The 22992-nt window shown below is 37.7% G+C and overlaps 1 protein-coding gene across 1 annotated transcript; it reads right to left on the bottom strand.

Moving 5' to 3' along the window:
- Positions 1 to 14062: 14062 nt before the first annotated feature.
- Positions 14063 to 15204, bottom strand: LOC111524466 (transcription elongation factor A protein-like 8). Its single transcript, XM_023189653.2, has 2 exons — positions 15165 to 15204; positions 14063 to 15091 (listed from the first exon to the last, which is right to left on the bottom strand). The coding sequence occupies exon 2, from the start codon at positions 15051 to 15053 to the stop codon at positions 14700 to 14702; it is 354 nt and encodes a 117-aa protein (XP_023045421.1). The 5' UTR covers positions 15054 to 15091; positions 15165 to 15204; the 3' UTR covers positions 14063 to 14699.
- Between the last annotated feature and the right edge of the window lie 7788 nt (positions 15205 to 22992).

Genomic DNA, 22992 nt, shown 5'->3' with positions numbered 1-22992 from the left:
AAGAATAACCCAAAAAGCTTGTTTTAAGTGTATATCCTTGGACGAGAGTTCTGAGTCCAGTAATAAAAAGTCCCTTATCTGACTATGCCTTTTTCAGATAACAAACTCTGGACAACACACACACACACACATCACACACACACACACACACATAAACACACAATTATTTGAAGGCACCAGAAACTGGTCAAAAGCAGAAAGAAACTGAAGAAGTTTCTAGTCATTAATGGAACTACTCACTGGGTAAAAATTAAGCTTACAAGGATATTCCACTGAGGACAATACTCATACCACACAGCACAGGCCAAATGGAAGGTAAGCAAAAAGGTCTAGTGTTTTTCATTTGAAGTGTCAGAGGATGGAGTTAGGGGCTGAAAGAATATCTGAGAGATTAAGGTAGGGAAGTCCTAGAACAGAGGAATCTAGAGACTCTAAAATGTATTATTCACAATGGCAGATTAAAATAAAAAATTACTAGGCATGTGAAGACATAGAAGATAATTTCCAAAATCAGAAGAGAATGCAATCAATAGAAACAAATCTCTAGGTTTGGAATTAGCAGAAAAGTACATTTAAATAGATGTATATATATATATTCAAAGACAAATTAAAATATTATGTCAATAACTGAACAAATTGGGGAACTCTATCAGAGAAATGGAAGCTATTTTAAAAATGAATTCCATCCTAACACGGTGAAATAAAAGTACAAAAAATTAGCCAGGCCTGGTGGCGGGCGCCTGTAGTACCAGCTACACGGGAGGCTGAGGCAGGAGAATGGCGTGAACCCGGGAGGCGGAGCTTGCAGTGAGTGGAGATCGCGCCACTGCACTCCAGCCTGGGCGACAAAGCGAGACTCCGTCTCAGAAAAAAAAAAAAAAGAATTGAAAATTCTCTAACTAAAGAGCTATAGCATCTGAAATGGAAAAGAAAAATCTCTGGGATGAGCTGAAAGAAGACTGGCAACAGCAGAAGAAAGAGCCAACTTGAATATAGAATCTATCCAGTCTGAGAAGCAGAAGGAATAAAGAATCAAAAGAAAAATAGCCCCAGTGATCTGAGGGACTATATCAAATGAGCGCAAACATAAAGCAAAAATTTATTTTATGCCTTATTAGATCATTAAACATGCAGATATCGGTCAGGCTCAGTGGCTCACTCCTGTAGTCCCAACACTTTGGGAGGCTGAGGCAGGCAGATCACCTGAGGTCAGGCATTCCAGACCAGCCTGGCCAACATGGTGAAACCCGTCTACACTAAAAATACAAAAATTAGCCAGGCATGGTGGCACATGCCTGTAATCCCAGCTACTCAGGAGGCTGAGGCAGGAGAATCACTTGAGCCCAGGAAGCAGAGGTTGCAGTGAGCGGAGATCATGCCACTGCACTCTCGCCTGAGCAATAAGAGTGAAACTCTGTCTCAAAAAGAGAAAAACAATGCAGAGATGAATTTTACATTAATAAATTGTTTGTATCTTTCAGTGAATATTATTATTGTTGTTTGCATAGCCATCAAAATTTTTACCTTTGAATAAATGTATTTCTTAACACTGGATTGGTTATAGCATGGAAGAGATTCAATCGCTCCACCAATGTGGCAAATACCTCACCAGCGAGATCAGTCCTGCTTTGATTAAGCTTCAAGAATAAAATTTAACACACTTCTAGACAATATACCTCAAAAGAGATTCTTCTACTTGCTTCACTAGCTAACCAAACAGAAATCATTATTGCTTGGCTTGGCTTCAGAAAATTAACACCTTTGTTAAATAGGCTGTATAGATTTCTCTTTTTTCTGGGGGAGTGGGGAGACTGTTGTTAAAGTAAGTCATCTCACCTCATTTTTCGACTTCCTTTAGTTGAATCTCATATCTTTGAAATTCATGAAATGCTTCTTTCATCAGTTGTCTAGATCTACTTTTTGCCTTGAAAGTCTACCTAAGAATTTTGTTTTCAGTATAATGGATATAACCATTAGTAACTCCACAGTGATCTGTCTGTAGCTATATATTAATAGCTAGTTAATATTTCCCAACATATCTTCAACAAGAAGAAAGAAATTCTTAGAAGACAGACACTCCTCCAGTTATATTCTCTTCATATATCATTGTATCTCACAGGTTGGTTGCTATGGTATTTGATTCCTAGTTACCATGATACCATTAAGTGTTTGCTGCAGAAGCTGCCATGCATGGTCACAGAACTCAGTGGAAGTTCTATTAAAAGGCTTACCAATTTGATGCCTGTTCAATCAACGTCTTCCATTCTGTTGAGGTTGGAGAACTTCCAACAGAAGTTAAGCAAAGTTCAGTAGGTATTGAGCTGGTTCTTGCTTAAACTGGTGGACTTTATCAACCTGATACATGCAACAGAAAAGAATAACTCTCATACATTTTAAAGCTGAGCTCATGGGTCCTTCCTCGTTCATCATTAATGTGCCTTTATGTGAAAGTTAAAGCCCAAGCCCTGGAAGCACTGTATAGGTTGTACTTTATCTTGATATTTTGGTCAGCATCACATGATTTAATGGGAAAAAGACCTGTGGTTGGACTTTGAAACAGCAGCAATGTTGAGTTGACAGTTATTTCAAAATGATCCAGTTTATTCCATACAATGTTTAATTATCAGATCTTGGAAGATTAATGATTTTAAGAGAGTCATAAGCTGAGATAGACCTTAAGAAATTAGATAAAGAGGATATAACTCCATCAAGTGAGCTGGCAATGCCAAATCAGTGAATCTAATCATAAGCATCACAAGCTAAACTTAATGGTTGGCGTGGACAGTCTCTGTTCCAGAAACTTCCAAGGTCACTTTGGATGTGAATACTACACTCCTACCATTGTACTCAGGTTACTGCCTTGACATATGATTCTTATTTAAATTTTTCTTTTTTTTTAATAGATGGAATCTCACCATGTTGCCCAGGCTGGTCTTGAACTCCTGTTGTTTTTCAACTTCCTTTAGTTGAATCTCATATTTTTGAAATTCATGAAATGAATTTCATGTATTCATTTTTTAATTCATTTCATTCAAGTGATCCTCCTTTCTCAGCTTCCTGAGTAACTGAGACTACAGGCATGTGTCACCATTCCAGGCCACTTGGTTCCTTTTATAGTTTCTATTTCTTCATTTATTACAAGCATATTTTCCTTTATGTCCTTTGAGCATAGTTATAACAGCAGCTTTAAAATTCTTGTCTGCTGAATTTAACATCTGAATCATCTTGGGGTTGGTATTGAATGTGTATGGATCTCATTTTCCTTTTTCTTCATATTTCTAGTAACATTGGATGGCATCTAGTCCTTGTGAATGATTCATTGTGGAGGCTCTGTGAGTTTGCTACTGTGTGGAATCTCTTCAAGAAAAAGCCATAAAAGAGAGACACTTTTCCAATTCCATTCTCTTCATCTAACTGTTGACTCTCTTATGCTTTTTGTCTGCTTTTAGTTATTCTCTGGGACTTTTAGGTAGTCTTTTTATATTTTGTCTGGAATTTATAGTTATCTGAAAAAGATTTGGTTAAATAGAAGCTACTTTGCCATTATGAGAAACATTTTTTTTTTTTTTTTTTTTACTTTTCATCTTTGTTGTTTTAGATATGGTGTCTCACTATGCTGAGCAGGCTAGAATGCAGTGGCTACTCTTAGGGATGATCAAAGAGCACTGCAGCCTCCAACTCCTGGCCTCAAGTGATCTTTCTGCCTCAGTTTCCTGAGTAGCTGGGACTACAGGCATGTGCCACTGTGCCTAGCTTTTTTTTTTTTTTTTTTTTTTTTTTTTGATTTGCTTGGCTTGGCTTCTCCTTCCAGCAGAAAATTAACACCTTTGTTAAATAGGCTGTATAGATTTCTCTTTTTTCTGGGGGAGTGGGGAGACTGGAGTGCAGTGGTGCAATCTTGGCTCACTGCCCAGCTGGAGTGCAGTGGTGCAATCTTGGCTCACTGCAAGCTCTGCCTCCCAGGTTCAAGCAATTCTCCTGCCTCAGCCTCCCAAGTAGCTGGGATTACAGGCTCCCACCACCACGCTCAGCTAATTTTTTGTATTTTTAGTAGGGACAGGGTTTCGCCATGTTGGACAGGTTGATCTCGAACTCCTGACCTCAGGTGATCCACCTGCCTCAGCCTCCCAAAGTGCTGGGATTACAGACGTGAACCACTGTGCCCGGCTCTGTGCCTAGCTTTACTTTTGATCTGTCTGTGTCTTTATTTTTTTCTTGTAGATAACATGTACTTGAGTCTTGCTTTTTTATCCAGGTTGATAATTCATGCCTTTTAACTGGGGTATTTAGACCACATATAAAGTAGTTTTTAGTACAGTAGTTTTAATTCTGTCATGCTTCCATTTGTCTAATATTTGCTCTCTCTGTTGTTTGTTCTTTTTACCCCTTTTTTTCAGCCATCTTTTGTAGTTCAGTATTTCTTTAGTATTCAGTTTTATCTTTGTCATTGGTTAATTGCTCTAACTTTTTAAAAATGATTTCTCTACAGTTTACAATATACATCTTTAACTTATAGTTTACTTTCAAATAATATTATTGCACTTCACATATCATGTAAACACCTTATAACAGTATAATTCAGTATTTCTGTTGTCATACATTTTACTTCTATATACATAATAAACAGTCTATTATTTTTAAATAATAAATTTTAAAACCAGGGAAACTATCTTTTATTCCTATTCATATATTTGCCATTTCTAGCACTCTATATTCATTTGTGTGGCTTTTATTTTCTCGCAATATGAAGAACTTCCTTTAACATTTTTGTAGTTGAAGTCTGCTGACGACCAAGTTTTTGTTGGTCAAGCAACGTTTTCTCCTGCATCCATTTTGAAGAATATTTTTGTTTAATATAGAATTCTAGGTTGAAAACTTCTTTTATTTCTGAAACTTAAAGATGTTGTTCTATTTTCTTCTGCCTTTATTATTTTTGATGAGAATTCACCTGTATTCTTTTTGGTGAAACAGGGTCTTGCTATGTTTACCAGGCTGGAGTTCATTGGCTATTCACAGGTGCAATCATAGTATACTATAACCTCTAACTCCATGGTTCAAGTGATCCTCTTGCCTCAGCCTTCCAAGTAGTTGGGACTACAAGCATATGCCCCCAGACCTGGCTTCTGTCATCCTTATCTTTCATTTTCTGAGTGTTTTAAAATTTTTCTCGTTATTATTTTCAGCAGTTGCATATTATGTGCCTTCATGGTTCTTTGTGATTATCATGCTTGAACTTTGTTGAATATATTGGATATGTGGGCTTATAGTTTTCAATAAATTTGAAACGTTTTTGGCCATTATTTATTTAAATAATTTTTCTGTCCCTTCTCTTTTTGGGTTTCAATTATAAGGACACTAGACTGCTTGAAATTTTCTTACAGTTCATCAAATATTTGTTCTTTTTTTTTTTCTTCTTTGTGCTTTAGTTTGAATAGTATCGCCATGCATTCAAGTTTATTGATTTTTTCCCCCAATCCGTCTAATTGTCTTTTAAGATTCCAGTAAATTTGTAATTTCAGATATTTTGTTTTGCCTGTCTGGAAGTTCCATTTGTTGGTTTTCATGTCTTCTGTTTCTTCACTCATTATGTTTATGTTTTTCTTTAAATCTTTGAACAGTTATGTAATATCTGTTGTGTGTGTGTGTTTTTTGGTTTGTTTAATTGTTTTTTGTTTTTGAGATGGAGCCTTACTCTGTTGCCCAGGCTGGAGTGCAGTGGCCCAATCTTGGCTCACCGCAACCTCTGCCTCCCAGGTTCAAGTGATTCTCATACCTCAGCCTCCTGAGTAGCTGGGATTACAGGTGCCTGCCACCATGCCCAGCTAATTTTTGTATTTTTAGTAGAGACGGTGTTTTGCCATGTTGGCCATGGTGGTTTCAAATTCCTGACCTCAGGTGATCTGCCCACCTTGGCCTCCCAAAGTGCCAGGATTATAGGCATGAGCCACTGCACTTGGCCCTGTTTATTTGTTTCTTGAGACAGAGTTTCAGTGTATCACCTAGGCTAGAGTGCAGTGGTGCAATCACAGCTCACTGTAACCTCAAACTCCTGGGCTCAAGTGGTCCTCTTGCCTCAGTCTCCTGAGTAGCTGGTACTACAGGCATGTGCCACTATGTCCAGCTAATTTTTTGATTTCACTATGTTGCCCAGGCTGGTCTTGAACTCCTGGCCTCAAGCAATTCCTCCACCTTGGCCTCCCAAAGTGCTGAGATTATAGTTGTGAGCCACAGCACCAGGCCCTATAATAGCTATTTTAAAGTCCTATCTACTGATCCTATCATCTCCATTATTTCTGCGTTTCTCTCTATTGTCCAATTTTTTCTTTTGGGTAACATCTTCCTGCTTCTTTACATGCCGTCATTTTAAAATTGGGTGTTAGATATTGTGAATATTACATTGTTGAGTGTTAAGATTTTGTTACTTTCCTCAATGAGTGTTGGATTTTGTTTAATCAGACAGACAACTTTCTTGCTGATCAGCTTGGTCATTTGAGGACTTACTTTTAAGCTTTTAGAGCAAAGCTAGACTAGCCTTCCCCTATATGATTAGTTCAACTCTACTACTAAGGTGTGACATTTCTAGGATCTCTACTGAATAACCAGTGCAAACAAGAGCTCTTCACTCTGTCTTATTAAAACCCAAACACTTCCCAGCCCAGTGTAAGCTATGGGAAATTTTTAATTTACAGTTTCATTCATTGCCTAGCCTTCTGGAATCTCATCCTATTTGTGTGCTACTTATATTTAGAGACTCAAGAGGACACTATGGATATTTCTGGATCTCTTTTGTTGGCATAGCTCTCTTCTAGTGCTCTGTCTCACACATTCCACCCACCTCACCCTCCTCAAACTTTGATCCCTGTCTTCTCAGCTTAGCAAGACTGCCATATACTCTTGGGATTCCTTTCCTGTGTCATTGTCCAGGTTCTTCTTGCAGACAGAAAGCTTGGGTGATTGTAAGGCTTTCGTCATCTGTTTCTCTTTTCTCAGGGACCATAGTCCTGAACTATTAGTGACCTAATGTCTGAAAAGTTGTTTTATATGTTTTATCTAGTTTTCTGCTTGCCTACAGTGGTTGGAGATGTTTGTCACTAGTTAGTCATAGCTGGAAGTGGCACCAGTGACCTAATTATTTCTACCTCCAGCAATTTTCTTCAAACCAAGAGCTAGAGTTAATGGAGTCACATTTGTATGAGCATAGAACAGACAAAATTGGACTTGGGTTGACAATCTTTTTTTCCTAGGAGGCAGCTGGAGAAAATGGTTACATAAGCCTCAGCACCTAAATCTTTTATGGAGTGATTGTTATTTCTAATTTGCTAAGCAAAGATAATAACATGTGCCAGAAAAGTAAATAAATTTCTGCTAAATAAAGTGTATATTCAATAAGACTGAACAAAGTCATTGAATGTTGAAGCGAAAGCCCCTTCTGAGAAACAACAAAATTACCAGAGAATTAAATCAAAGAGACTTTGAGAGAAACTAACCAATATTCTCAAACTTTGCAATGAAGTAACAGAAAGCAAAGTGGATCATGGATCAGATGAGAAGCTTTTTTAGTCAAGATTCAATTAGAGAGCAGGACTACTAGAAAATATAGATAGAGATGACTGATTGATTGGTATAAATATAGATAATATTGAGACATATATCCCAGATACATATGTAACACACATACGTACATGCACACACAGAGAACTGTGTTACAGGGATTTGATCTCAATTGTGAAAAATGGTCGAGAAGTCTTTGTAAAGTGATATTAGAGCTTGAAGTTTCTCAGGACAGGCAGTTAGGAAGGGATGTAAAGTGCAAGAGAGAAAGGACAAGCCAGAACCAACAGGCACATCCTGAAACCTGAAAGGATAAGTTAAAATTTGTGTTAGTTCTTACTGATACTGATCTTGATGGCATGGATACCCTACAAAAGAAATTGGTGCCTTTAGTCATGGAGCTGAAGACATACCTAGCCTAGGAGTTAGAGAAGCTGAAGAATTCATGGGAAGGTGGAGCTTTTACAGACTAATAGGTGAGCCAGAAGGTAAGTGACAATGTGTATGTCACTTTAAAAATTGGCTTTTGCTTCATTTTTGTCCTTTAAATCTCACACAAACATATATCTTGTGAGTTGGGCATGATGGCACATGCCTGTAGTTCCAGCTACTTGGGAGGCTGAGACAGGAGAATCCTTTGAGGCCAGGAGTTAGAGCCTGTACAGTGCTATGATCATACCTATGAACAGCCACTGCCTTTCAGCCTGGGCATTATAATGGAACAAAAGTCTCATCCACTAAGCCAGAGGAAACTGAGCTGCAGGGATGAGAATGGTCTTCAGAGATAGAAAGCATGATCACTTAGCAGTGGCAAGGAGTTCAGTCAAGGCCAATGAGAGACTCTAGGTTTACTATTAGTCCATTCAGCACTAGAAACAAGTCTGTGAGTCAATCGTCTATGCTCAAGTAAACTGGGATCCTATTAAGAATAGAGGTGACCAAGTTCACTCTCGTCTGATTACTCAATCCCTAGGAGCCCCAGTTTCCTTGTGTGTAAAATAATATCTTGGTTTGAAAAGCTGTTGAGGTCAGGCACAGAGGCTTACACCTGAAAACGCAGGACTTTGGAAGGCTAAGGTAGGATCTTGATCCCAGGAGTTTGAGACCAGCCTGGGCAACACAGGAGTTTCTATACAATTTTTTTTTAATTAGCTGGGCATGGTAGTGAGGGCCTGTGGTCCCAGCTGCTCTAGAGGCTGAGATAGAAGGATTGCTTGAGCCCAGAAGGTCAAGGCTGGAGTAAGTAATGATCATGCCACTGCACTCCATCCTGGGCAACAGAGCAAGTCCCTATTAAAAAAGAAAAAAGAAAAAGAAAAAAAAAAAAAAGCTGTTATGGGGATAAAATAAGATAATATAAATAAAACTTTGTATCCTCTGCTCCTTCTAACACCATCAGAGGTATTCAGTAAAATGTCAGTTTTCCTTTTCTTCTTTTCCCAGAGGAAGAACTCTGATGCTGTACTAACTAGAGGCCACTGTCTGCAGGAACATAAGAGATCCTTAATAGGAAGAAGACACCACTGAAATCCAATTCGCACAGGCACTCAAACCCATTAAAATTGTTATTTTTAAAGGGTCATCCTTGTAGGAACCATGACTCAACAAAATTTCCCCAACCTGTTTGTTGGTGCCTGACATATCTTTAATAAAAGATACTTCTATTTTATGAATAGCAGCAGTGAAGGTAGAGAGATACAGAGCAATAAATACTCTATATTGGAAACAGTGCCATCCTACTCTAATGGACTTAGGCAAATCACTTAATCTTCTCTTTTTCAGACAGTAAAGCACAGTCTTCATGGTGCACAGTTCTGTTCTGACAAGACATAATCATATAATCACCACCAGAAACAAGATATGGTACAATTTTGTCATCTCAAAAATTTCTTTATTCCATCCTTTTGCAGCCAACCTTAGCCTCTGGGAACCATAGATCTGTTTTCTAACACTATAATTTTGCCTTTTCCAAAATGTCATATAAATGGAATCATATAGTACATAGCCTTTTGAGGGTGGTTTCATTTACTTGGCATAATGTTTGAGATTCATTAACATTGTTGCATATTTTAGTTTTTTTTTTTTAATTGTTGAGGGGTATTCCATTGTATGGAGGTACCATACTTTGTTTATTCATTCACCAGTTGAAGAACATTTAGGTTGTTTCCAGTTTTCTTGTGATGAAGATCAAAGTTACTAGAAACATGCTACATATTTTGTGCGAACATGAGTGTTCATTTCTCTTAGGTGAATCTGTAGGCAGGGGATTGCATGCTGGGTCATATGATAAGTTCATGTTTAACTGGATAAGAAATTGCCAAGTTGTTTTCCAAAGCAGTTGTACCATCTTGCATTCCTTAGCAGTGTGTGAGTTTCATTTGCTCTGCAATCTCTCCGGCAACCTTTTCAAGGCTAAATTTTCTGACTCTGCAATGGGAAGAATAAATCAAATAATGCAGTGACAATAAAATTGAAGAGTAGCTGTAAAATGCTTAGAAAACTATAGAGGCACTATATAATGTATATAGATATGCAGTGATATTTTTAAGGTAAACAAAACAGATTTAGGAAACACTTGAATTCACAGAAAGAATAATTGGGCAAAAAAGTCCTATAATTCAGAGGGGTTTGGTTTCCTATAATCACAACTGCACATTGATGAATCAACTCCTATATAATTAATTTTTTCTTATTTAAAAAATTTTAAAAAGTCAAAAAGTGTCAACAGAAGACAAAAATAATCTATGATATTACCACTCAAATTCAGTTATTGATGGCATTTGTGAATAATTCTTTTAGTCTTTTATTCTTACATATATTTTACCTGATAATAATTATTATTTATATAAAGTTTTATATCTTTATTTTTAAATTTTATATTAAATTCTAAGTATTTCACAATGTTATACCATGATCTTAAAAACAACAATTATATAATATTTTATAAAGTAGATGAACATGCTTATTTAATTGATCCTTTCTGATAGTATTTTACCATTGCCCTCAATTTTACTATTATAAATAATACTGCAATAGACATGTCCATGCATATAGATTTTTTGTTTTATTTTTTGTTTTTATAATTATTTCCTTAGGATAGATTCTTACAAGTAGGATTACAGTATTTAAACGATTGGAATATTTTTATGGATCTTAATGTGTATAGATTGCTTTCCAAAACACCATATCAATTTATATTTGTTGTTAACAAAGCATGTTTCATAATACTTTGGCAATTCCTGGACATTATTATTTCCAAAGTCTTTTAATACAAGCAGTTAAAATGGTACTTTGTTATCTTGTGTTTCTTTGACTGTTAGTGACCCTGAATATTGTGGTAAGAAGCCTGGAAGATGGCCTTTCTGATCCTACTTTCTGAGATTCATTTCCTTGTGCAATCCCCTCCTGAGTGTGGGCTGGACTTACTGTCTTGCCTCTAACAGAGAATATGGCAGATATAATATAATAGATATCAACCTTTAGAAAAAACTCCTTTCATTTTGGGAAAATAAGAATCAGTCCTTTACTTAAAAAAAGTACAAAGTAAGTATCCCCCAAGTTTTCTTAGGTAAAACTGAATGTTTTAAAAGTCTGATTGCAGAAGCTGCGTACCTTTTGTGAATTGTTTCCATGAGAAGTTGGAGCATTATATTTGCTTGTTTTCTAAAAATAACTTAGGAATGGACTGGAATACCCATAATTCAGATTTTGGGAGCCTGGCTTCAGGCATGGAAGCCATGGAAGCTAACGACACTGCATTCATCAGACCACAAAGTTTGTTTCAGGTTCATGGATGGGCGAGAACAATAACTTAGACTTGGTTCAAGATTGATTTTACTTTGATTTACTCCTAAAGCAGCCAATAAGCAGGGCAAAGTTTATAGACATGATAAAGATGTAGGTAGACAAATATGACTTTCCTTTGCCTCTCTCACATGGCAGGGGGGCACACTAGAAGTTTAGCCTCTCTTGTTAGCCTGCCCAGAGCAAGATGTTGCACCCAGCTGGAAAAGTGAAGATCTTTACACCCCCAACCACACCAGCACACACTATACTCCTCCACATAGAGTAATAATTCTGCTACATCATTCATGCATAATGTCCAGGTTCTGGAACATGAAGTTCTTTCAATGACAACACTTTAAAAAAATCACCTTATCAATCCCTCTCCTATTTTCCAAGTCCACTAGGCAAGTCTGGCCCTAGGCTGCCCCATTCATCCTGTCCCACCCAGTCACACTTCCCCAACTGACAGCAAGCATCTTAAGGTGACTAAAATCAAATGTCTTTTTCTGGACTCTCTAGGGACACCTATACCTATGTAATGTATATAAGAGTGCTTTTAAACTGAAAAATATGTTAAAAACATGCTAAAACATGCTTCAGTAAGCATGAAGTAGTTGTGCTATACATAGTTATTTTGATTTACCCGGGTTCTGATGCTGATTTGGATAATTCTCTTCTTTGTATCATAGCTTCTTCTGAAGGACTAGGAAAAATTATACCAGATTTTAATAAATATTACATATAATTCTTAAGGGACCTTAAATTATTTTGGAAAATACATTAAAACCAGACTATCAACATTACTTATTTTGAAATGAAAGTTTTGAGTTTCTCATACATGAGGGTTCACTGAGGTTATTTCCTGTATAATACAATCCAATGGCACAAATTCTTTTTTGGGGGGGGGACAGAGTCTCTCTCTGTCACCCAGGCTGGAGTGCAGTGGCAGGATCTCGGCTCACTGCAACCTCTGCCTCCTGGGTTCAAGCGATTCTCCTGCCTCAGCCTCTCAAGTAGCTGGGATTACAGGCATGCGCCACTACGCCCGGCTATTTTTTTGTATTTTTAGTAGAGACGTGATTTCACCATGTTGACCCGGATGGTCTCGATCTCCTGACCTCGTGATCTGCCCGCCTCAGCCTCCCAAAGTGCTTAGGTTACAGGCGTGAGCCACCGCACCTGGCCCAATGGTACAGATTCCAATGGCCTCATCATATCCTAGATTCAGCAGAATTGTTACTGGGTTTATTTTTGCAGCCACAAACCCTGCTAGTTCGAGTGAATGACAATCTTTCTTCAAATCATACCCCTAAGTTCAGAAACTCATTTCATTCACTGATCTTACGGTTTTTTGTAAGAGCATTTAAATTTAACAAATTGCTGCATGTGATTTATTTTGAATTTAATTACAGTGCCAAAATGCCACATATAATTATGGATGTAAGTAAGCATCAATTCTTTGCCCTGATGGCTTGAGAAAGGCTGTAAAGTGTAGCCTAGCCTTTCTACATAATCTCCTATGAGCCTTTTCTGCCCGCTATTGAATCAGTGCTGACAGATAAAGTATCAGAATAGCAACTAATACGAGGTCACGCCTTTGTGCCAAGCCCACTCCTCACTCCTCATTCATGTTGATGCTAATGTGATGCCATCTAACACAGTTCAGGAAAATTCATAAAATCAGCCTGCTTGGGAAGAACTTTAATCAAAGATGGACAAATCACAACACTCCAGGGGTTGGTTTAAAATAAGTAGTAATATGACGTATTTCCCTTTGTTATGAGTTAAAGCTCATTTTTATACTCTGGGAGAAGCAATTCAGCTCTCTAGAACAGCATAAGCAAATATGTATATGTAAAAACAACTAGCCCATCCATGATACCACCAGCCTTAATTCTATAACATTAAAATAGTGGGTTTCAAAATGGAACTTCAGTTCTTACACATTCTCTGGGATTTAGACCACACAGGTAATTTTCTGGGGTTCTTTACTGAATGAGAGGTCTTATATCTTCTTAACATTATATATATCACTATATATATAATGTTATATATTACATATAATATATATTATATATATCACTATATATAATGTTACATGGCATTAAATAAATATATTTCTTCTTATAACAGTACATAGGGATTATTTTACTAGCTATGAGGCCTCAGGCAGGTTATGTAACTTCTTTGACCCTCAGTTTCTTCATCTGTATTTTAGAGATACAAATACCCCATATGATTGTTGTGTGGATTACTAGAATGTGTGTATAGCACTTAATACAGTGCCTAGTGCATAGTAATGGCCAATAATAGCACTTGATATTATTAATTTCTATTTAGCTTCCCCACTTGCTTTTTCTCATTTCAGTTCCTGCAGCCAAGTAATACATGTTTAGGAACTGCGTATGTATTCAAAGGTTTGTTGTTGGCAGCTCCTTCTCCCAGTGGCTGTGAGCACTGGGGAACTCTGGCTCTGCTGGCCTTAGAAGCCCTATTTTGGGCCAGATCCCTTCTCTACCTCTTCCTGGATGTTTTTCCTAAAACAAATGTACTTTAATAGGGGCTTAAGTAAATCTTTCATACATATAGACATATTTAAAGTTTATTAGGCAAGCTTGCCAATGTAAAGGAACTAAGGAAGAGTTCATAAAACAAATCCTAACTTTATACTTTAGTAATTGTTCCCTACTTTCTTAACTTTATATTTTTCTATGTATTCAATACCTTTTTTTTTTTATCTGTAATAATTGCCAGTTTATTCTCTGGCTAAGAGATCCAGAGGTAATTTGAGGTTTACATTTCTTTTTTATTGTTCTTTCATCAAGAGTTTGGATGCCCCCATTGCCCTCATAAGCTGGTTGCAAATTATTTGACTCTTACTTGTAAAAAAAATCCTTAATTATTTTTGTGTGTGAGACACGTGTTCATTAAAAAGCACATATAATATAAGCAAAAAGAATAAAAAGAAGAAAACAAAATTTCACACCACACAGAAATAAGCTTGGTTAAGTTTTTGATATATGTTATATGGATGTATGTATACACACACGCACACAAAGTTTGGAATTTTATCCTATATATGTGAGCTGATATTAAATATGCTGCTTTGCCATAGCCTGTTATGTTTTACTTTACAACATGGAATGAACACATTCCCATGCAAATGTGTGAAAGTTTCCAATTGAAAAATAGACCTGGAAAATGGGTCAAAATCCAAAATCCAATGAGATGCTGGTACCAAGAAACTATCTAAAACAAAATTTCATCAGATTATTAAAAGTAAAATGGAGGGCAAAGATACATCAGAAAATGCTAACAGAAAGAAAGCTGGGGCCAGATTTTAATATTAGGCAAAAATGAATTCAAGGCCTAAAGCACACAGGATAAGGACGGCTGCGTGAATGTCTTTGCTTCCAATGCATCATCACAAACTTGTTTCTTACTCTTCTTATCTCTTCCCTAAGCCTTTCAAGCTCATCTACTCCTCTTATCATTTCTTCAGGGTTCAAATGCCTAACAGGTGTGTCCTCTTTAAATCCCTGGCCAGGCTGATTCGGCTCTCCTCTGGGGTTTCCTTCTGCCTCCTGGTTTATACCTCCTTCAGAAGGTTGAGGATTTCCTTCTGCCTCCTGTGGTACATCCTCCAAAGGGCGATCTTCCTCGGCCTTTGGCATGTTCTGTGGTTTTCCCTCATTTTCTTCACAAGACTTTTGCATATTGAGTATTTTTAATTTCCTTTTTGAATAAATTAATCCTGCAGGGATTCAGGGGATTTTCCTCTCTCTTCCCTCACCTCGATTTGTGTCGCGCCCAAAAAACCAAATATCCTGAAAGGATCTTGGGCACTTTTCTCCTTCTCCAGCAATAGGGAGCTCTCAATACCTTTTTTAAAGAAAATTTGGGATGTTCTTGGTTATAGAATGGCCAGACGAGTTCTAGAATGCTACTGTAGGAGGAGTAAAAGTAGACACTGACCAAAAGAAAAAGGAGAGGTGAAGAAGAGGGGGAACTAGATTTAGATATATATGTCCAACAAAAGCTAATGTCCAGTGATTTTATTTTTTAAACCACTTTATTAAGATATAATTTACACACCGTAACATTTTCCCACTGTAAATGTGTAATTCCATGGCCCTAGTATATTTAAAGAGTTGGGTAGCCATCACAGCAATCCAATATTAGAACATTTCCCTCCATTCAAAAGGGAGCCTCTTGGACATTAGGAGTCACTCCCCATTTCCCACTCCCTGCCTTAATCAATCATTAATCTACTTTTTGTCAGTATACACTGGTCTATTCTAGACATTTCATATACATGGACTCATAAATAGGTGGTCTTTTGTGTCTGGCTTCTTTCACTTGGCATAATGTCTTTGAAGTTTATCCACATTGGATCATGTGACAGTTCTTCCTTACACTGATTTTTTTAAAGAAAATTTTATAATTTCGTTTTAATTTTCAACTGAAGATGTTCAATATTGTCTCTGCTGAGAAATGTAAGATATGTGATACAGTAATTTGTAAAAGAGTAACAAAATCTACATACACCAGTGCATTTCAGTCAAGTCCTAATGACTTGAATAAAAAGAGGAAATAGTTTCAAACAGACTGTAGGATTAACCACTAAAGGGTAAAAAGGGTTGCCTGATACTGATACTAATCTTCTCAACTAATAGTAGTTGAGAAGAATACCTAGGTAGAGGAATTAATTAGAAAAGGTAGAGGAAAGAGAATCTTTCTATGGGCAATTTGAACAGAGCTTAGGGTGCTAGATTGTGAAATCCAGTTCTGAAAGTTTCCGGGGACTCTTGGGAAAGAAACATGATGAATCAATAACTGATATAAGATGTAGTTGCAGTGTACCAAAGGAAGAATAATGGGCAAAGTTTGCTGGGGGATGACCCCATCTCCCGTTTTTTTTCTTTCTGCACTCTTGTTCTCTGACCTTCTTAATTTGCTCTTCATAGGTCATTTTTGTCCTTTCCTGGGGGAAATAGACCTGACTGGCCAACCACCAGTAAGATATTAATGAATGAGTATTTTTTTTTACTCCACTCATAGATATTTATATTTTTAGCACCTGGGAAAGACAATGTTTAATTCTAAGAAGTGATTGTTAATTTGGGGGTATTAGGCACCATAAAGAACAGTTAAGGGAGATCTTGGATGCAGGAGAGGGTTTCTTTTTCATTCCTTTTATTTGCCATTACATTTTTTGATACAACTTCAAAATATTTTATTTTAAAACATAAACAGAACCAGCTGCTAACTTAATTAGTTCCCAAAGCAACCCATTTATTTCTGGGACAAGCTTTGGACTTAATCCGATATTTTAAATGATAAACTATTTAGATAATTATATATGACGTCACTGTTTCACAACTGTAAACTAAAAAGAAAAATAGGAAAATAGCCATTTTTTAAACATGAATGAACTAACCACTCATTTTGACAGAAGTTGCCCGTGCATCCTCAGTGCTCAATCCTGGAATAGTGGCAGTTTATAGGAGGAAAACTCCTTTATGTACCTGGAAGCACAAATTTTATTTTATAGGTACAAAGCCAGAAGAGGTGGCAGTGGTCACCTGTAAAAGAGCCCTGAATGGGTAAGCCAGAGTTCATGGCCTAGCTGAAGTTATACCTGTTACCCTAATTTGAATGACCAGGTCACCTCAGCTGAAGTTGTATGTCCACAGAAGTGTCCTTTGGGGATGAGCAGAGTCACATCTGCCAAATCCGAAGGGTTGGTGATCGATGGTCTCAAACACACTCTATTGCTAAGTCAAGTGTCACAAGGGTTTATCACATGGAATCAATCCGTTCATTAGTACAGGAAAAAGATATTCAGAAGTTTAGCAAAAGATACATGGTAAGTGCCTGTAGTCTATGACAAGTACAATTTACTTCATTTGCTGACTCATTTGTAGTAGCATTTGCTGCAGCAGCTTCATAAAAATAATTGAGGACCTGGGCATTTCTGAATAAAAACAACCTTGAAGCCAGTGAGTTGGCTTGTACCTTTATGTATCCTGAAGACAAACTGCAGCTAAAATCCTCAGCTATTCCAGGATTGGTCTGCTGTACTGTAAATCCACTTCCTGTTGAACTTTAATCATTTTTAAAGCCATGTATGAATTGTCCTTGCTCTTAAAAGAGCAAGTAGCAAACAGCAGGGTCAAAGGCCAGGCTAAAAACACTTAGAAGTACCTTCCTCTCTCAAGCTGGTGAATAGGATGCAAAGCTGACATATGGAGCAGATTTTGAACCAAGTCACCAAGGTAGGCTTCAAGGGCTTGCCACCAGTGCAGTCCTAAAGGCCATGGCTCCAAAGGGCCCCATGCTAGGGATTTCATATTCTGTCTTCATCTTTAAATTCTTAACAATTTTGTTTTTTATTTGTGTTATTTAAGTGAATTTTGATGGGACAATGGAGCATGCACCAGAGGCTTGGGACCTCTTCTCACTTGTGGTCTCACCTCTCTTCACCTCCCCACCTCCCCCAGGGGTTCTGTGTCTCCCCTTGGCCTGGCCACATCAGTGCGGTATAGCAGGGAAGGGGGGGATTTTGTCATTACCCACTGCAGGGAAGGTTGGGGTTGGGCACTTGCCTCTTGTTGTCTCAGGTAGAGAGTGTCAGCAGCTGTCTGCTGGGGCTGGCAACTCCATGACTCGTTCACTGGGTGACTTAGTGAGGTGAGCCTCTCATCCATGCCCCCTTCAGGTACCCAGTGTTCCTCAGCATGAAAGCTGCAATCTTTCAGGGATCATCCGTTCACCTGGTTTGGGGCTGGGAGCCCATGGGAAGGGGAGATTGGCTTTCCTGCACCCACTCGGAGACCAGCACAGCTGGTAGATGGTTAGTTAATGCTGAGTCGTGGGGTGCCCCTCACCCCAACTCCACATCTGTGGGGATCTGCACTTGCCTGGTGAGTACCCTAAGGCCTAAGGGAGGACATTAAATATCTAATATTTATATCTAATTATCTATATTAGAGTATATCTAATTAATATCTAATTAGCATCTAATTAACATCTATATCTAATTAGCATCAAATATCTAATAAAACATCATGAAAAGAGAGACTGAGGAAGAAAGAAAAATATTTTATATTTCAGTAGATTCAATGTCACCTTTTCCCTGCTTTTTGAACAAAGTGGCTTATTTTTGTTTATTTATTTATTTTTTGCACTTGGTGGGCTCTGACAAGGGCCCCTTTAAAGGAAGAAGAATCTGGTTGCTGGCAGCCACGACTGGCCTGAGAGAGAACAAAATAACCAGATGAGGGCCAGCTTGATGGTCATGGGTCCCACAAGTGATGGACGTGAAAGGCAGAACTTATGGGGGATAGGCTGATTTGTGGACACCTGCATGAGAAAGGGTGCATACTGCCGGAAAACCAGCATCTCATGGGTGAGGGGTCCTTTACTTTGAGGGTAAATTTAATTTGATTTTACTTTTTGCAAATGAAAGATAAGGAAAAAAATTTATCAAAGGCCTTTGAAATGTTTTGCAAGAAGTCCAGAATGTGTACATATTCTGCTAACGCCACTGACATCTGTCCTACATATATTTGTTCTTTTATTCAGCCAACATCAAGGAATAACAACAGCACAGGAAGCAGACTCTTAACATTATTATTTGGTGATAAAAGCAGCTTACTTTCTTTGTGGTCCAATTAGTGGAATCACATTGTAAATGTAAGTTTGAAGGATCCTTAATTTAGTACACAAACAACTATAAAAGTGGGAACTGCTCATATAAGATATAATATATATTAAGTAATATTTGATAGTTAATGTATTTATTTTCAAAGACACATTAATTCAGAATAAAATCTTAAAAATTTATCCGAAGTCCAACTTGTTATATTCCAGTATTGAGATTTAGTATTCCCAGGTGCTAGCAAAATTATTTCACTTTCCCTCCATGGTAGCATACTGTCAAAATTCCAGTTTATCTCAGTAACTTAAGGATGTAGTTCTCCACCTTGAATTCTACATTTTCTTAAGTTTAGGGTACCTCTCAATGTATTCTTTCCCTGATACAGAGGGATTTATACTTACAACTCTTAGAACATTGTGATGATAATATCCCTGATGCTGTTGGTCATGAAGAGATCATCCTTTAGTCTGTGCTAAGCATTTGTGTTCCAGTTTTCATCTTAGTTACCATGGCATAAATAACATGGAAAAAGCCATGTTAGAAAGTGCATTATTTCCTCTCCATTACTGCCACCTTTTTTATTTGTCAGTTAAAATGTCATAAATATATTTATTTAAGGTTACTAAACTTTGGAGAGAGTTAAAAATCTACAGATGTCTTGCCACATTTTGATATTTCTAAATATCCAAGATTGTATTGGATCTAAAAGAGAACAATACCCTGCCACTATGATTTTCAACTCCCTGCTCTCTTAGTTTAATAACCGTGGTTAGTGACCTTTACTCCCTTTGAGGTCCAAGTGGCCAACCAACGGGTGTTTAAGTGAGTGATGGGAAACTGGCCCACAGGCCAACCTCTGTCTGTTTTTGTAAACAAACTTTTGTTAGGACACAGTTACACCCACTCATCTGTTTGTTGTCCATGTTTGCTGTTGTTACAATAGCAGAGTTGAATAGTAGAGACAGCAACTGTATGTCTTGAAAGTCAAAAATATTTACTATCTGGACCTTTAGAGAAAAAATTGTCAACCACTGCTTTGTTGATAATCTACTGCATGCTCTGTCTTACTTATTCCTGTTTAAAGAGAGGTAAGATAGTCCAGTTTCAGAAGAAAAATAATGTGAAGTAAGCACCATATGACAGTTTTGTCCATTTACTGTTGACATTCATCCACTGAAATGTGTGTAATCTTCTCATCCTTCCATTCCCAGGCAAGAGGAAAGAGTAAAATATGGACGTGATTGTTCAACTTAATACCATTTTTTTGGGGGGTCATTTTCTTTCCATTTTCTTTTTATTATTATTATTATACTTTAATTCTACGGTACATGTGCATAACGTGCAGGTTTGTTACATATGTATACTTGTGCCATGTTGGTGTGCTGCACCCATCAACTCGTCAGCACCCATCAACTCGTCATTTACATCAGGTATAACTCCCAATGGAATCCCTCCCTCCTCCCCTCTCCCCATGATAGGCCCCGGTGTATGATGTTCCCCTTCCCGAGTCCAAGTGATCTCATTGTTCAGTTCCCACATATGAGTGAGAACATGCGGTGTTTGGTTTTCTGTTCTTGCGATAGTTTGCTGAGAATTATGGTTTCCAGCTGCATCCATGTCCCTAGAAAGGACACAAACTCATCCTTTTTTATGGCTGCATAGTATTCCATGGTGTATACGTGCCACATTTTCTTAATCCAGTCTCTCACTGATGGACATTTGCATTGATTCCAAGTCTTTGCTATTGTGAATAGTGCCGCAATAAACATACGTGTGCATGTGTCTTTATAGTAGCATGATTTATGATCCTTTGGGTATATACCCAGTAATGGGATGGCTGGGTCATATGGTACATCTAGTTCTAGATCCTTGAGGAATCGCCATACTCTTTTCCATAATGGTTGAACTAGTTTACAATCCCACCAACAGTGTAAAAGTGTTCCTATTTCTCCACATCCTCTCCAGCACCATTGTTTCCTGACTTTTTAATGATTACCATTCTAACTGTTGTGAGATGGTATCTCATTGTGGTTTTGATTTGCATTTCTCTGATGGCCAGTGATGATGAGCATTTTTTCATGTGTCTGTTGGCTGTATGAATGTCTTCCTTTGAGAAATGTCTGTTCGTATCCTTTGCCCACTTTTGGATGGGGTTGTTTGTTTTTTTCTTGTAAATTTGTTTGAGTTCTTTGTAGGTTCTGGATATTAGCCCTTTGTCAGATGAGTAGATTGCAAAAATTTTCTCCCATTCTGTAGGTTGCCTGTTCACTCTGATGGTAGTTTCTTTTGCTGTGCAGAAGCTCTTTAGTTTAATTAGATCCCATTTGTCGATTTTGGCTTTTGCTGCCGTTGCTTTTGGTGTTTTAGACATGAAGTCCTTGCCCATGCCTATGTCCTGAATGGTACTACCTAGATTTTCTTCTAGGGTTTTTATGGTATTAGGTCTAACATTTAAGTCTCTAATCCATCTTGAATTAATCTTCGTATAAGGAGTAAGGAAAGGATCCAGTTTTAGCTTTCTACTTATGGCTAGCCAATTTTCCCAGCACCATTTATTAAATAGGGAATCCTTTCCCCATTTCTTGTTTCTCTCAGGTTTGTCAAAGATCAGATGGCTGTAGATGTGTGGTATTATTTCTGAGGACTCTGTTCTGTTCCATTGGTCTATATCTCTGTTTTGGTACCAGTACCATGCTGTTTTGGTTACTGTAGCCTTGTAGTATAGTTTGAAGTCAGGTAGCATGATGCCTCCAGCTTTGTCCTTTTGACTTAGGATTGTCTTGGCAATGCGGGCTCTTTTTTGGTTCCATATGAACTTTAAAGCAGTTTTTTCCAATTCGGTGAAGAAACTCATTGGTAGCTTGATGGGGATGGCATTGAATCTATAAATAACCTTGGGCAGTATGGCCATTTTCACGATATTGATTCTTCCTATCCATGAGCATGGTATGTTCTTCCATTTGTTAGTGTCCTCTTTTATTTCACTGAGCAGTGGTTTGTAGTTCTCCTTGAAGAGGTCCTTTATATCCCTTGTAAGTTGGATTCCTAGGTATTTTATTCTCTTCGAAGCAATTGTGAATGGAAGTTCATTCCTGATTTGGCTCTCTGTTTGTCTGTTACTGGTGTATAAGAATGCTTGTGATTTTTGCACATTGATTTTGTATCCTGAGACTTTGCTGAAGTTGCTTATCAGCTTAAGGAGATTTTGGGCTGAGACAATGGGGTTTTCTAAATATACAACCATGTCATCTGCAAACAGGGACAATTTGACCTCTTCTTTTCCTAACTGAATATCCTTGATTTCTTTCTCTTGCCTGATTGCCCTAGCCAGAACTTCCAACACTATGTTGAATAGGAGTGGTGAGAGAGGGCATCCCTGTCTTGTGCCAGATTTCAAAGGGAATTTTTCCAGTTTTTGCCCATTCAGTATGATATTGGCTGTGGGTTTGTCATAAATAGCTCTTATTATTTTGAAGTACATTCCATCAATACCAAATTTATTGAGCATTTTTAGCATGAAGGGCTGTTGAATTTTGTCAAAGGCCTTTTCTGCAGCTATTGAGATAATCATATGGTTCTTGTCTTTGGTTCTGTTTATATGCTGGATTACGTTTATTGATTTGCGAATGTTGAACCAGCCTTGCATCCCAGGGATGAAGCCAACTTGATCATGGTGGATAAGCTTTTTGATGTGCTGCTGGATTTGGTTTGCCAGTATTTTATTGAGGATTTTTGCATCGATGTTCATCAGGGATATTGGTCTAAAATTCTCTTTTTTTGTTGTGTCTCTGCCAGGCTTTGGTATCAGGATGATGTTGGCCTCATAAAATGAGTTAGGGAGGATTCCCTCTTTTTCTATTGATTGGAATAGTTTCAGAAGGAATGGTACCAGCTCCTTGTACCTCTGGTAGAATTCAGCTGTGAATCCATCTGGTCCTGGACTTTTTTTTGGTTGGTAGGCTATTAATTATTGCCTCAATTTCAGAGCCTAC

This window comes from Piliocolobus tephrosceles, chromosome 6 (assembly GCF_002776525.5).
Source record: "Piliocolobus tephrosceles isolate RC106 chromosome 6, ASM277652v3, whole genome shotgun sequence".
NCBI classification, from domain to species: Eukaryota; Metazoa; Chordata; class Mammalia; order Primates; family Cercopithecidae; genus Piliocolobus; species Piliocolobus tephrosceles.
Note: the sequence above shows the minus strand (reverse complement) of the source record. Positions and strands in the feature narration are given on the sequence as shown.